At 42.2% G+C, this 14,752-nt stretch overlaps 1 protein-coding gene across 1 annotated transcript in view; it reads right to left on the minus strand.

The window, feature by feature from the left end:
* Nucleotides 1-14,752, minus strand: part of LOC144767611 (putative methyltransferase DDB_G0268948) — a 342,613-nt gene that overhangs the window by 15,340 nt on the left and 312,521 nt on the right. Inside the window, exon 6 of the mRNA XM_078651014.1 lies at nucleotides 4,250-4,387. Coding sequence (XP_078507140.1) covers nucleotides 4,250-4,387 — 138 coding nt within the window. The remainder of the gene's footprint in view (nucleotides 1-4,249; nucleotides 4,388-14,752) is intronic.

Consider the following 14,752-nt stretch of genomic DNA (forward strand, 5'->3'; position numbering starts at 1 on the left):
TGACTCCACATCAAATTAACTAACAAACCTTCAAGAGGACTGCACACAATATTGCCACTTGTTGCTGTACTTAGATATTAGCATCATGATGCACCAAAATGCTGATGGAACACAAGTGAATTTGAAAGACATCTAATATCCGAAATACTGCCTGCACAATCATTATACCTACCTAAAGATCAGCTCAAACCAGACAGAATTCCTGTTATTAACCAAGTATAGCATACAGAAAACTGTATATCCTTGCTAAACAACAAGCACCTTCAAGGCTCGAAATCTCAACTTTGACATAACGCCAACCCACTTAAATTCACCTCGAAAACCATCCTCATCCTCCAGGAATGCTTTGACAAATAAAAAAAGAAACAGAGCTTTCTCTTTTAAAGAAAGGTAAACCATTTTGCTAAAAACGGACTTCAGAGTTTCTGTTTTAACCCCCATACTCTTGCATCTGGATGGCGGTAAGACCCAGCTCCATGGCCTCACAGACTCCACATTGGCACCCATTAAGGGATCCTGAAGACTGCAGAACATTTCATGCAGTGCCTGAAGTAATGCGATCACATTAACCCATCCTGATGGTACTCCATTAGCTCCCCTTGCCACAGAGGATGGAGCGTATTCTAGTAGGCTGGTGACCCTGGGGATGGATGGGCCAGTTAATAAGTGGAGTATGGTAATCGGTAACTTAGCTGTTGGTGTATACTTTGTGAGACACGTTAATATGCAAAAATAATGCTATCATTGCTAGGGGTGAAGTAAGGTACTTAGAGTAACATATATTGTTGCATGACATCAATTACCAAACTGAGATACTAGGCATACGAGGAACGGGGTACAAATAGTCAGATTGAGGGTATAGGATACAATGCAAAAGGCAAGGTTCAGGGAATCAATAATTCAAATGCTACCATGGTACCTTATGACAATAGAAATTAATTATGGGAATGAAGCTACAAAGTATAAAACATTTTACAGAATAAAAAGTTGTCAATGCTCCTGAGAATCTATACAACACCAGAAGAGCGGGGGAGTGAGATTAGGATAAGGTGTCAAGAAGCAATCTTCCAAGCCTGTTTATTCACAAAGAGGTTGATACACCCTTCTAATTCTCTAAAATACTATAGAAGAACACTTAAGTGGTTTATACAAAAAAGGATTAAGACCCTCACTCATGGACAGTACATGCTCCCTCAACAGGCCCCCTTTTCACCATCCATTTAGCAGTTTTATCCACAGTGTGATTTCCATCTAGCTATGTAAGTGAAGCATATATAAAGATAGTCAAACTCCTCTATTGCTATTGAAGTCTTTCAGGACCAGAGATTATAAAAAATAATGTTATTTGCTCGCTCTGTATCACACACTTAAAGGTATGGCATCAAGGTGCATTATATAATGTACTCATCAGATAGTATGCTGTGCTTCATCATTCAGACCCTCATTCACAGTGGATATAGAATGTTTACCTACAGTGGACCCTCCCCAGAACTCTTTCATTAGATTAATAAATTGAGAGAGGACCCCACGCGTTCCAGGGAACAGGGTACCAAGTGACAATATAAAGTCAGAGAGAAATCCCTGGGAAAGTATATGTAATTGGATACCTAACCACGAATAGACAGTATGGATAACTCCATATCAATACGAAACAGTCTGGTCATGGACTAGTATGTGATGTTCACAATTTTTTATTAATTAAAATATGCATCATAGTTAAAATTTCAGTAGAGATACAATTATACTGAAAACATTCAATAAAAAAACACGCATAAAAGATGACGAAATTTCAAAGATTAAACAATAATTAAAAAACAATTGAATCTATTCAAATTCAACTGAACAGCACAATACATATAAGGGTACACAATTTCTAAATTATCAACATACTTTCATTAAAGAAAAGCGGATAGACAAAGGACAGAAAGAACCCCTCTATACAGAAAAAATAAGGAATGTAGTCACAGATAAAGAATGATTCAACAGCCTATCCAATAGTATGCTAGAGGCCCTGGTATTGCAGTGTGCAAGATATCCGGGATTCTAGTGGCTTGAATTCATACGAAAGTACAAAAGGCGTCGACGCGTTTCGGTGTATCAGCCCGTTTTCTAGTTGTCCAAACCAAGCCTTGATTTCCATCCATTGAATCAGATGACCCCTATCGATACCGTCCTGATGAAGGTGTAGCGATATCCATGTGCTGATACACCGAAACGCGTCGACGCCTTTTGTACTTTCGTATGAATTCAATCTGTTCAATATAGAGGCACACATCAATCCATCAATTGTAAAGGGGAATAAACTGCACCAGCATGCCTTGTTAAGCCAGACTCAGTACTTTTACCCCACAGGGAGAATCAACTGAATAAATTAGTGTCACTTTGCAATTAATATGTTTAATTTCTGTTAATGGCCTGTGAGACAAATGTAAGCATAACAAATCACTCTACATCAACCCACATCTGTAATCCACCATCATTATTCACATGTGCACTCATCTCACTGTCCACCATTTTTTTAGTTTGCACAATTGTCACAGAGTGTGCATTCCGAATGTCCACCTGGCTCAGACATATGTAGTAATGTCTGAAACGTGACGATACAGATTAAAAATTAGTGGCCCCAGTTTTCGTTTGGTGAAATCTTGTCTGATTGTTGGGGAAGACATGCTTGATCATACAATGTTCAGTCCAAAGTTGGTGTAAAACGTCTTTAAAATCAAGCAATGTTTACTCATAATCTCTTTTGTGGTGCGCACTTTCAATTCTCAATGTTCGTAGAATCGTGTGACATTATTGGGTGCACAATGAGGTCTCACAACAGGTTATGCATTAATACTACATCAAGGGACATCTTTGAATGCAGTCAGATGAATTCTAGCCTGTCTAGTCTTACATTCTAAATTCAAATGGTACAGTTAGATAAATGTTGTTGGTAATATTTGTGAGTGGATTGTCAAACATCCCAGTTGTTTTACGAGAATTAGATGGTATAAATTACGGCTCGACCTTTGACCTAATGGTACAGTCACTGTCTCCATTGCTATTTTCTATTGCTTGAACTTTTTACTAATTTTAACACTGGCAAATTGTGCCTCTTGCTATTTACAGTCCTCATTAACTACATAACTAGTATATAAAATGAGTTACTATTAATGATCTATTACATTACATTCACAACATAAAAATGAAGAGGATACTCTATTTATGAGTGTAGTAACTCATGCACCGGCACATAATTACTTACAAATAATATATTTATTGTTTGATAACATGTAATATTACATTATTTTTTAATTCAAAATAGGTTATTAAAATATTTTAGAACTGAATGAATAAATATGTAATTTTTATATTTTTTAACATTAGTTTTTTTATTTATGTTTTTACATATTTAAATTATTTTAATTTAATGTAACATTATTTCCTATAGAGTTTAATGTTAAGTCCCTAAACCCATGATTTTCTATGGGAGGTTGTAGCAGGAAAATGTTTGGTCATGTGTAGTCCTAGACTTACAACTCATTTGTGGTTATTTGCAGAAACTTCAACTAAGAAATTCGGAATGCCAAGAAGTATTATGTAAGCTACCTATGTAATCAGGCCCAAAGAGTATACAGACATTCATTATATGTGTTAGGTTAGTCTATACATAGGTGCATAATATGCTACCTGTGAGCAGGAGTGAGACATGAGGGTCCCGATTCGCAAAGGTAAATTGAGACAGAAGTCTAACTTTACGATTTTCGATATCCATAAAGGGCATTTACAAGTAGTAAAGTTAGACTTTCGTCTCAGTTTACCTTTGTGAATTGGGCCTGAGGTTTTTATATGTATACTCATTTAAGAGTATATGTATACCTTGAACAATATTCCTGCATAATTATGAATTTAACTACAAATGTCTTTGGAAAAGTTGAAAAAACACTTTATCAGAGGAAATGTCCGGAATTTTCACATTTGTCCTTTGATAGTGGGACTTCAAAGATTGTGGAAATGGTGAAGGCTTTCGGAGTGAACATGAAGATTGTGTGAAATTACTACAGCTCTTATTATTCCCCAAGATATGTCCCAAGAACCTGATCTACATGAACAGAATGGCTAAAATCATGATAAAATACTGTATGTGTCATGATAAAACAAATCAATCAGGAGTGGACATATAGAGAAGTATGGCTTCACTTCTGCTTGCCAAATGTTCTGATGGAGACTTTCATCTTGTGTTATTGTAGCATACTGTTTTCGTTACCTTTCTTGAAATGTTTGCAGGAATTCTTTTGCTTCTTCAGGGTTTTTTATGAGGAAGTTCTGAAACATGCCAAGTGACTCTACATATCCCATCAATTCTGCAATGGATATGGTTTTCTTCAACAAAATTTTAGTAACTCTGTAAACAATAAAGAGGATACAGGCTGTAGATTACGTTCATCATCATGCACTGACAAACTCATGTTCCATTATGAGTATTGATTCCAGTTGTAAACAGTGTAAGGTTTGCAAGAAGAACATAAGCCCAATGTTACATAAAGTACACAATATGTGAGTATTTATTTGTACGTTTTTTGCTGACATAGTTTTTAGAGACTCTGGAAACTGGTTTTTAAACCAAAGGCCTAGTTTGGAGTTGGTTTATCCTGGAAAATCCTCAGATTCCTGATTGCAATGTTAAACCTGTAAACGAATGCAATGGGAATATTTCCTTGACCATGCATTCAATAAAGTGCAGGCAACACACACTGATTTAAACTTCTGATTTAGTGGTCACTCCAGAAATGAGAGTATTTCACAATACCACTTTTCCCCACAAATGTAAATCTGGTTCTATGTTAAGATTAAAGTCAGATTGCTGAATTGCCTAGTACACTATCATGAATAATTGTATAAATTAAATTGATTTCCTTTTTTTTAAGACCTGTTCGGATATCTGTGTAAATTACACAAGGTTTTAACAAAAGTGAACGATTTTGGTAGTTTCACATTTGTTGTTAGTTTTCTCATTTAACACTTATACAAAAAGAAATATATTATACTTCCAGAAATATCTCAAAGGGCTGCAAAATGAAGAGAGCATGCTGCATAAGCAGGCATGTTGGCCATGGAACTTCCCCTACCTTTTTGTCCCTGTCCCTGTGGAACTTCTCTTCTATGGCGATGTTAGAACTGGTGGTCTCTAAATGCCACAGGTATGCATATTTGTCCAAGTAGGGACTCTTGCTTCTAGTCAGGGTAAGAGGGATACACACTTTAGATAGGCTTATCTTAAAGGAAATGTGTAAAGTATTTGTACTCAAAACACAAAGTAACACAGTGAAAACACCACAAATGGCCACCAAACCAGTTTAGCAAAATAAAGGATCTTTATCTAAACTAAACAAGACAAAACTGACAAAAATCCATCATATAAATATTAAAATACAATTTTAGAACAGTAACTTCAAAAATAGACTTGTATAAAACAAAACAGCTCTACCTGGGGCCATTACGACATTGTGATAGGCATTAATCCACAGAATGGCACTCACAGCGAGGTGCATGGCATTGGGCACAGAGTCAAACAGACCCCAGGCAACAGTATCTTAGGAATGAAGTCATTGGATGATGCACGTCCTGTGGAGGTGAGGTGTCGGTGACAAGGTCAAGGACATTTCTCTGGCTGCCACTTTAGAGGTGAGGCGTTGTGTCTGCTAGGAAGCGACTAGTCAAATCCAGAACTGGGGAAGTTGTTTGCATCAGCAGTGAGGCATCGGTTCCTGTGAGGTGATGTGAAGTCGGAGACTATTGAATTCACCCTCATCAGTTATCAGCTCCACGATAATGGGATGCAGGTGATGATTGGGGTGGCAGAGCCGGGGCGAGTGCTGGTGTCATGAAGGCCAATAATAGCAGGTGTTGATGCTGCGGTGCAGACAGGGATGTGCGTTGTGCACTTCACCAGCGGTGCCCCTAGCCTGGTGCAGGTTGTGGTGTCATGATGGCATCACTGACGGCATCGGATATTGTTTTTTTTTGCATCTCTCCAGCTCCTAACAACAGGAACAAACTCTAGAGCCCCAAATCTGAAATAGGCACCTCCTGGCAGGTCAGAAATCCAAGCTTGGAGTTCAAGGGGAGCTGGGTGTGACATATTTGTGCCCCTGAGGCTTCAGAACAGAAGGCCAGTACACACAAGTCCTTGGAGATTCTCCTTCAAGAAGGTTTCTCAGCAAAGTTCCAGTCTTTGTCCTTTACTTGACAGAATCAGCAACTGCAGGCCAACGCCAAAGAGCACACAGCAAAGGGGTAGTACTCCTCACAGTTCTCTAGCTCTTCTCCTTGGCAAAGGTTCCTCTTGAGTCCAGAAGTGATCAAATTCTTTAGGGTTTAAGGTCCACTACTTGTAAATGTAAATGTAGTTGAGCTTATATAGCGCACAGCTAGCCACAGTGGGTTTCCCGGCGATTGCTTAGGGAACCTGTCCTGGTATTCCCCTGTGAGATAGCAGGGTATCCACAAGGTGAAAGTCAGGCATCCCGCCGCGAGGGGCCGTTGTGGAGATTAAGCAAGCTATTGCCCACAGTCGCAGAGTGTGAACCTGTGAGTCGAGGAGGCACCGGGGCGAGAATTATTGAGTCCGTGGAATTTGTAGCCCAAGACCCGCCGAGGCGGGGGAATTGAACCCTGGTCCAGGACCGATCTCAGCTTCCGGGTCTGCTGCCTCTAACCCCTGAGCCACACTTCTCCACTTATACCTCATTTTATCTTTGTTCTCTTTGTGGCAAGGGTCTCTGAGACCAATCCAAACCAGTTATGCCCTCTCTTGTGCAGCAGAAACACATGGGGTGGAATCAGCATTGTGCAAAGGAGGCATGATGTTTTCAGGTGCAGAGGAAACTCCTCCGACCACTCTAAATGCAACCAGGGTCTATACAGCTCTGCTCTGAGTAACCCAGGAAAGGCAGAACACCCCTCAACTCTCCCGGTGGGTGTCTACAATGAATGCACATCTCCAACCTCTGTTTGGGGTTGGAGATGACCGGTTTCTGGCTATCAGCCTTCATCAGCCTGGATAGCTTGACTCCAGTCCTCGGAAGCTTGTTTCCGGTCCAGGGAAGGCATGGCTTGGCAGTTCGGGCTGGACTGTTCCCATGAGGCACAGGGTCAGACTGATTTGCATATAGCCATGTCTGAACTGGGGTGGCAGAGTGGGCTAAAGAACGGTGATGGATTAAACCCAGATCTTTGCACTGGGTGTGAGTGTTTGATTGGTTCAGATGCTCAGTCCATTACCACCCCCTTTTGTACTGCTTTTGGCCGCCATAAATGTGGCAGGGTATGCTCAGACGTGAGTCCCTTGCTCACTTTGCCACTGGATTCAAGCCAGCCGGGCTGAAGACGGCTGTAATGCCAGAAACCGGTCCTCGGAAGCTTGTTTCCGGTCCAGGGAAGGCATGGATTGGCAGTTCGGGCTGGACTGTTCCCATGAGGCACAGGGTCAGACTGATTTGCATATAGCCATGTCTGAACTGGGGTGGCAGAGTGGGCTAAAGAACAGTGATGGATTAAACCCAGATCTTTTGACTGGGTGTGAGTGTTTGATTGGTTCAGATGCTCCGTCCATTACCATCCCCTTTTGTACCGTTTTTGGCCACCATAAGTGTGGCAGGGTATGCTCAGACGTGAGTCCCTTGCTCACTTTGCCACTGGATTCAAGCAAGCCGGGCTGAAGACGGCTGTAATGCCAGAAACCGGTCCTCGGAAGCTTGTTTCCGGTCCAGGGAAGGCATGGCTTGGCAGTTCGGGCTGGAATGTTCCCATGAGGCACAGGGTCAGACTGATTTGCATATAGCCATGTCTGAACTAGGGTGGCAGAGTGGGCTAAAGAACGGTGATGGATTAAACCCAGATCTTTTGACTGGGTGTGAGTGTTTGATTGGTTCAGATGCTCCGTCCATTACCACCCCCTTTTGTACCCCCTTCAAAAGAAGGAGCAGTAAGGGTAAGGATTTAACCTCCTCACAAACTCTCAGTGAAGATCAGCCTCCTGTGGGAGATGATCTCCGCCTCTGTGAAGGTTATGTTCCAGAGGAACTTGGGCCTGACCAAGCAGATTTCTTGGGGGCAGGGGGCCCTTCAAGGGCAGAATAAAATTTGAAGCAGCAGACCTGCCCCTCTATTGAACCCCTCAGTCAGCAAGCTGCTGACGAGGAAGCAGATAATATCAGTGGGTCCCATAGCATCTATTGGGAAGGTGGGCTTTTGTACTTTGTGGGGAGAGACCCTAAGCCTGGCGCCAGCAGGAGGTTGTTAATACTGCGGATGTTTCCTCCTCTCCCTAGCACATGAAATTCCTCTTGCAGGTCAGTTAGGGCAAAGCAAGACTTGGGACAGACTTGTCCTTCACTTTTACTGGTCCCATATGTATGCAGACACCAAGGAGTTTTGTCACTCCTATGTCACTTGCCAAGCCTGTGGTAAGTCAGGTGGCACTACAAAGACTCCCTTAATTACACTCCCAGTGGTTGGGGCCCCCTTTGAAAGGGTAGGGATTATTTGTTGGTCCCTCGATTCTTCCAATTGCATCTGTGCGCAGTTACATCCTAGTTAGGTTGGACCTAGCCACTAGGTGCCCAGAAGCTATTACCCTTAGAACCACTACAGCTCCTGTAGTGGCCAGAGCCCTCCTGGGAATCTTTTCCAGAGCGGGCTTCCCTAAGGAGGTCTTAACAGACAGAGGTACAAAGTTCATGTCTAGTTACATCATCGCCATGTGGAAAGAGTTTGGGGTGAACTGCAAGTTTATCACACCCTACCATCCACAGTTCAATGGGCTTGAAGAAAGGTTCAACAAGACCCTAAAGGGTATGATTATGCTACTCCCAGAAAAGATTAGGCAAAAATGGGATGTTTTACTACCCTGCATTGTCTTTGTCTACCAAGAAGCTCCTCAGAAGGGTGTTGGCTACAGCCCATTTGAGCCTATGTTTGAACATTTAGTTAGGGGCCCATTGTGTCTAGTGAAGGAAGGCTGGGCGCAACCTCTCAAATCTCCTAAACAGGACATTCTGGACTATGTCCTTGGCCTGCGTTAATGCATGGCTGAGTACATGAAGAAGACCAGCAAAAACCTGGAGGCCAACTAAGAACTTCAAAAAGCTTGGTATGACCAAACGGCTGTCTAGACTGTTTACCAGCCAGGCCCCAGCAGCTCTCCGAGACAAGTACAGTGCCCCACACACTATCCTTGAACAAAAGGTGAGGTCACCTACTTAGTGTACTCCCAAAAGTCCCCATAGGGTCCTTCATGTGAACCGCCTGAAACCTTTTCTAGACAGTGCTGACATGGGCTTGCTTATGGCAACTGATGAGGGACAGGAGGAAGAGAGTGACCCACTCTCTGATTCCTCTCTCAGAACCCTGATGATGGGTCAGTAGATGGAATAGCTTTGTCAGGCAGCCTTACTGACCAACAGCAAGCTGATTGCAGGCAAGTCCCCAATCGGTATAGACATATGTTCTCTCTATTACCCAGTCAGACCACCTGGTGTACCCACAAAGTGGACACAGGTGACAGCCTACATGTACAGAGTAAATCTACAAACAGCCTGACCATGTCAGGGTTGCAACAGGACAGAGGTCCAAAATATGCTGAAATTGGGGGTCATTGAGCCTTCAGAGAGCCCCTATGCTAGTCCAGTAGTCCTTGTGCCAAAACCTCACACTGAGGGTGGGAAAAAAAGAGAGATGAGGTTTGTGTGTGTACTACAGAGGCCTCAATTCAGTTAATAGGACTAATGCCCATCCTATTCCAAGGGCTGATGAACTTATAGATATTAAGTCAAGTTTCTGAGTACATTTGACCTGACTGCTGGCTAGTGACAAATCAGGCTAGCTGACGATGCCAAGCCAAAAACAGCATTCTAAGCCCCTGGTGGACATTATGAACTTGTTTTGATGCCCTTTGGTCTGAAGAATGCACCTGGCACAATTCAGTTGTTGGTGAACAAAGTCCTAACGGGTCTGGAAGCATATAGTATAGCATATCTAGCTGCTATATCTGTCTTTAGCTCCACCCGGGAGTATCACCTGGTCCATCTCAGAAATGATCTGGAGGCCCTGCAAAAAATAGGCCTCACTATCAAGGCCACCAAGTGCCAAATAGGGCAGAGCAAGGTTGTGTACTAGGGCCACCTGGCATGTGGACGCCAGGTTCAACCACTTGAGAGTAGAATCCAAACCATTCATCTGGAATGGTTATTTTAAGTGCATGGCTTTTTCAGACCCCCCTGCCCTGGCTTTAAGCTGGATGCAGTGACAATACAGGGTCATTAGGCCCTTTGAGTGATGGTTGAACACAGGATTTTGAGGTGTTAGTGGGGATGTTCTCAGCTCTGCCCCTCCATCCTTCGAGTAGATGGCTCCTCGAGGTACCCCTAATTCCTCTATTGTGTGACTCTCTGGGAGGAATTTGCTGCATCTAAATGTCAACTACACCCAGTCATGTCACTCAAGACAGGCTAGGGCGAACAAAAGGGCTAAGGTAAGAAAAATGCTAGCTTTCAAAACATCCAGTTGGCTGGGTTTAACCTGGGATAACATGGTAAGCAAAGAATAATGGATTCAACCAAGATCTCGTGACTAGGGTGAATGTTTGATTTGTTCAGCCTTGTGGCCATCATTTGTATGTCTTTTGCTTTCTGGCTCTAAGTGTGCTGGATATGCCCAGATATGGGTCTAGGGCTCACTGTGTCACTGCATTCAAACTAGCCTGGTTGATCAGGGGTGATACTGCAGCAATGGTCCCAGGATGCTAGTTTCTGGTCCAGGAAGGACCAGGCTTGGCAGTTTTCTGCAGGACTGTTCCCATGCAGAGCAGGGTCAAGACTGATTTGCATATGGCTGAGTCTAAACTGGGGTGGAATGGTGAGCAAAAGAACAATGGATTTAACCCAGATCTCTTGACTTGCGGAGATAGTTTGATTACTTCCACATTCCATCCATCATCTGTGTATCTTTACCTTTTCTAAAAATGGCATTTTCAAAATTGTAATGAAATATCTGACTTTACCACTAAAGATGATTCATCATTTAAATTTCATAGGTACCAAAATGACATTTCCATCTGCTCCCAATTACGAATCACAGCTTTTCATATGTAATAAGGAATACCCAACATAATCCTTTAGGAGGAATAGGCCTTGCAGTAGTGAATAACAAATTTAGATTTTCTCTGCCAGCACATACAAAACTTTAAAGTATATGTCATACTTTTTATTTACACAGCAGCCTGCCCTACAGGGTTCCTAGGCATACCTTAGGGGTGAAATACATGTAATAAAAGGGGAACTTACAATCAAAGTCCAAATGGCAGCTTAGCAATGCAGTTCTAGGGCATGTGTGAAAAGGCCACTTAAGTGGGTGGTTCAATAAGTGATGCATACCCACTAATAGTATATAATTTACAGGCCCTGGGTAAATGGTATACCATTCTACAAAGGAATTACAGGTAAACTAAATATGTCATTTAGGTATCAGTCAATTTTACCATGTTTTAGAGAGATATCACAATCACCTTACTACTAGTTAGCAGTGGTAAGGTGCATATAGTTCTAAGGCCAACAAAAATAAATTCAAGCTCACTGTTCCGTAATGATCATTGAAAAAAAAAAGATGTACATGGGTATTGCACTCTGATAATACCATCTTGTGGTCTTGGTGATATTTACAAATCCTCAACATAAAAATGGGTGCATGGTTTACTGGCATATACTATTCTGTTTGGTTTTGGCCTCCAGGCCTAGCCTGAGCCAAAGCTCCATGCCCAACCCTGTGCAGGTGGCCTATCCATGCTGCTCAGGACTGATAGCCATGTACGGAAGGAGTTAGCTGCAGACCCTACCCTCTTGTCACAAGTGAGCAACCCCGATATGGCCATGCATAGCAGGTGTTGGTAGTAGGGACTGGCCCATGGCCTGTACACATACTCGCCTGCAATAGGGGGTCAACTACTGCTGCCCATAGCTTTCAGGCATGCACATAAGAGGTTGGCAAAAGGGCCAGGCCTCCAATCAGACCTTTCTTTTTTATGAATTACCTTTTGGCTTCAACAAGTAAATTAGGATTTTTAAAAAAAATGATCAAAGGAGCAAACTTTGTAATGGACCAACTTCTGTGTGGTGTACCCCCAAATGTTTTTCTTTCTTTTTTTTTTTTACTGACTGTTGTAGTCTAAGCACATTACCCTATTTAACCAGCCTCTGCCCCGTCAACATGATGAACCTGACATTCACTTGATTGGCCTATTTAACATCCCTATATGTCACTTTTATATGGTAAAAAAGTCTACTCAGGACCTGTAAGTGAAATGGCACAAGCGGACTACATCAGCCATTGTGCCATGCACTATAGTGACAGGCATAGCATGGCTATCCAGTTTGAAAACTGTAAATGCAACCTGCCAATATAACCCCTTTTTTAAATGCCTAAACCTTGCTTTTCCATAATAACAAGTAACCACAAAGTTGGCTTTTGTACCCATAAGGCAAGGTTACCAGTAGAACAGTCAAAAGGATCCAAAATCGATTTTTACTGTGGGAGGGTGCTCTGTTCAATACAAAAGCATTGGGAATCAATATTATATTTAATAATGTTATCACTGGTTGTGAAACACATATAAATGTAATTCTTGTTCTTTTTGAAATATTTATTGCAAGTCCAATTCACTGGTCAGATTTGTAATAAATATTATTTTGGAAAGTCTACTGAATAGACCCCTTGATGATGTGTGAACGTCCTCCTAGAGCTGAGCCAAATGCCTTGGCTGTGGGAAGGTGGTCTGTTCGGCTAGCAGCATGACCATCTGGTCTGTGTCCTCCAACTTAAATATATTCAAAGAGGCCTACCTATTTACAGACAAATGTTATCTAACAATTTGGCACGGCCTTTCTTTGCTTCTCCAATCAGGTATGCATCAATGCTAGAGGAAGAAAAGCTGCTCTCAAAACTGGTTTATAATAACCACAGAGCAGGGATTTCTCATTTTTCTTGCTTAGTGGCTGGTTAGGAAGGGTCTTGGAGTTTACCACACCCACAGACTAGTGCCATACACAAATGTGGCATCCTCAGTCCCACTTTTTGGACCGGTGGGAAAACAGAAGAGGATTGAACCTGTTGGCTGGGACCTGAGTAACACTGAGAAGACTGGGCTCTCCTCCTTGTATTCTAGACAAATAAGTGGACTCCAAGAGTCAGTTGGTTGACCTCCTGTTCAAGCCAGAGGGAAGCAAGAAGCTAAACAAGGTCTTTTTTGCAACTGCCTAGCTGGCAAGTTCTATTGGACCTGCCATAAAACCTACTGTTGCCTTCTGTTTGAGTGGGTAATGACCTCCAAGTGCTGTCATCATGGTCCCGAACCCTTAGCTGGTGTCCAACTGTACTCCTACTAACTTTCACTGAAACCTGGTACGTAAAAACATTTTAGCTTCAAAGACCTACGAAGGACAGGGACCAATCTCCTAAGGTGATCTGATGAAGGTGCTTTGCCACTGGACCAAAGAAATAGGTTTATCACACCCAGAGATTTTGTGCGTTTGGAAATCCAATTCAGTAGGAACTCATGAAGATGGTATTGGGTCTTGTGGAGCTCTCTTAGGCTGCAGCCTGTAGCCCTGCCACTGAAAGAATGAAATTAAAAAGAGATTTATAAAGCTCAATACATTTACCCAAATGTGTCAAGGTGCTAGCGTATCTAGTGAAAAGTGCTGAAGGATTTATTTATACCATCAGAGATTGAACAGCCATGTTTTTAGCACCTTCCTAAATGCCAGTAGGTGAGTTTCATTTTTTATCCTCTGGGAGAGAGAGTTCCAAAGTCTGGCTGTACCAACCAGAAAGCTTCTCCCGCCACAAGCCCTTTTCCTGAACCAGAGGATCAACAAATTAAAGGACTCAGCTGAGCGTAAATGGAGTGTATGAATAAATGACTGAGGTGCTGCTTAAAAAAGGCTTGGCCCATGTCATGGGTAGCCTTAAAAGCTATACAAAGAGCCTTTAACTCAATACGTCTCGTCACTGGTAGCCAATGTAATTCCCTTAACATGGCAGAGAGAGATTTATGTTTGGGAATATCAAACAGAATGCGTGCCGCCACGTTTTGCACAATTTGTAGTTTATTCAAACATTTGGTTCTGAGGTTAATGAAAAGACTGTTACAGTAGCCTGCTCTGGACAACACTAGTGCAGTAATTACCAACCTGTGTAAATTGATTGGAATGAATGGAAAGAATTTTCTAAGTCATCTTAATATATAAAAGGATACAGAGGTGACCTGATTTACATGACTTTCCAATCTAAGCCTGGAGTAAAAAATGACACCTACGTTTTTACTTTAATTGTAGGGCATATTAAAGAGTCCAGTTCCAACAGCCAGAGAGCTGGGGACCAGAAAGTAGTACTGCTACCAAAGAGAAAGACTTCAGTTTTGTTGAAATTCACTTTTAGGCAGTTGGTGGCCATCCAGTCACTGACTTGTCGGAGGCACGTAAAGAACTGTGATGCTGTGTCCAAAAGTGAGCTTGTCACTGATACAACAATTTGGGTATCATCAGAATAGGAAATTGCTGAGAAACCAAAGGACCTAATCAGTTATGCCAAAGGAGCTACGTAGATGTTAAAAAGGGTCAGGGTCAACAACGAGCCCTGAGGAACCCCACACAGTAGTATAAAATTGGGTGACTTGAACCCAGAGAGAGATTCAAACTGTTATCTGCCAGACAAA

This window comes from Lissotriton helveticus, chromosome 7 (genome assembly GCF_964261635.1).
Source record: "Lissotriton helveticus chromosome 7, aLisHel1.1, whole genome shotgun sequence".
Classification (NCBI taxonomy): Eukaryota; Metazoa; Chordata; class Amphibia; order Caudata; family Salamandridae; genus Lissotriton; species Lissotriton helveticus.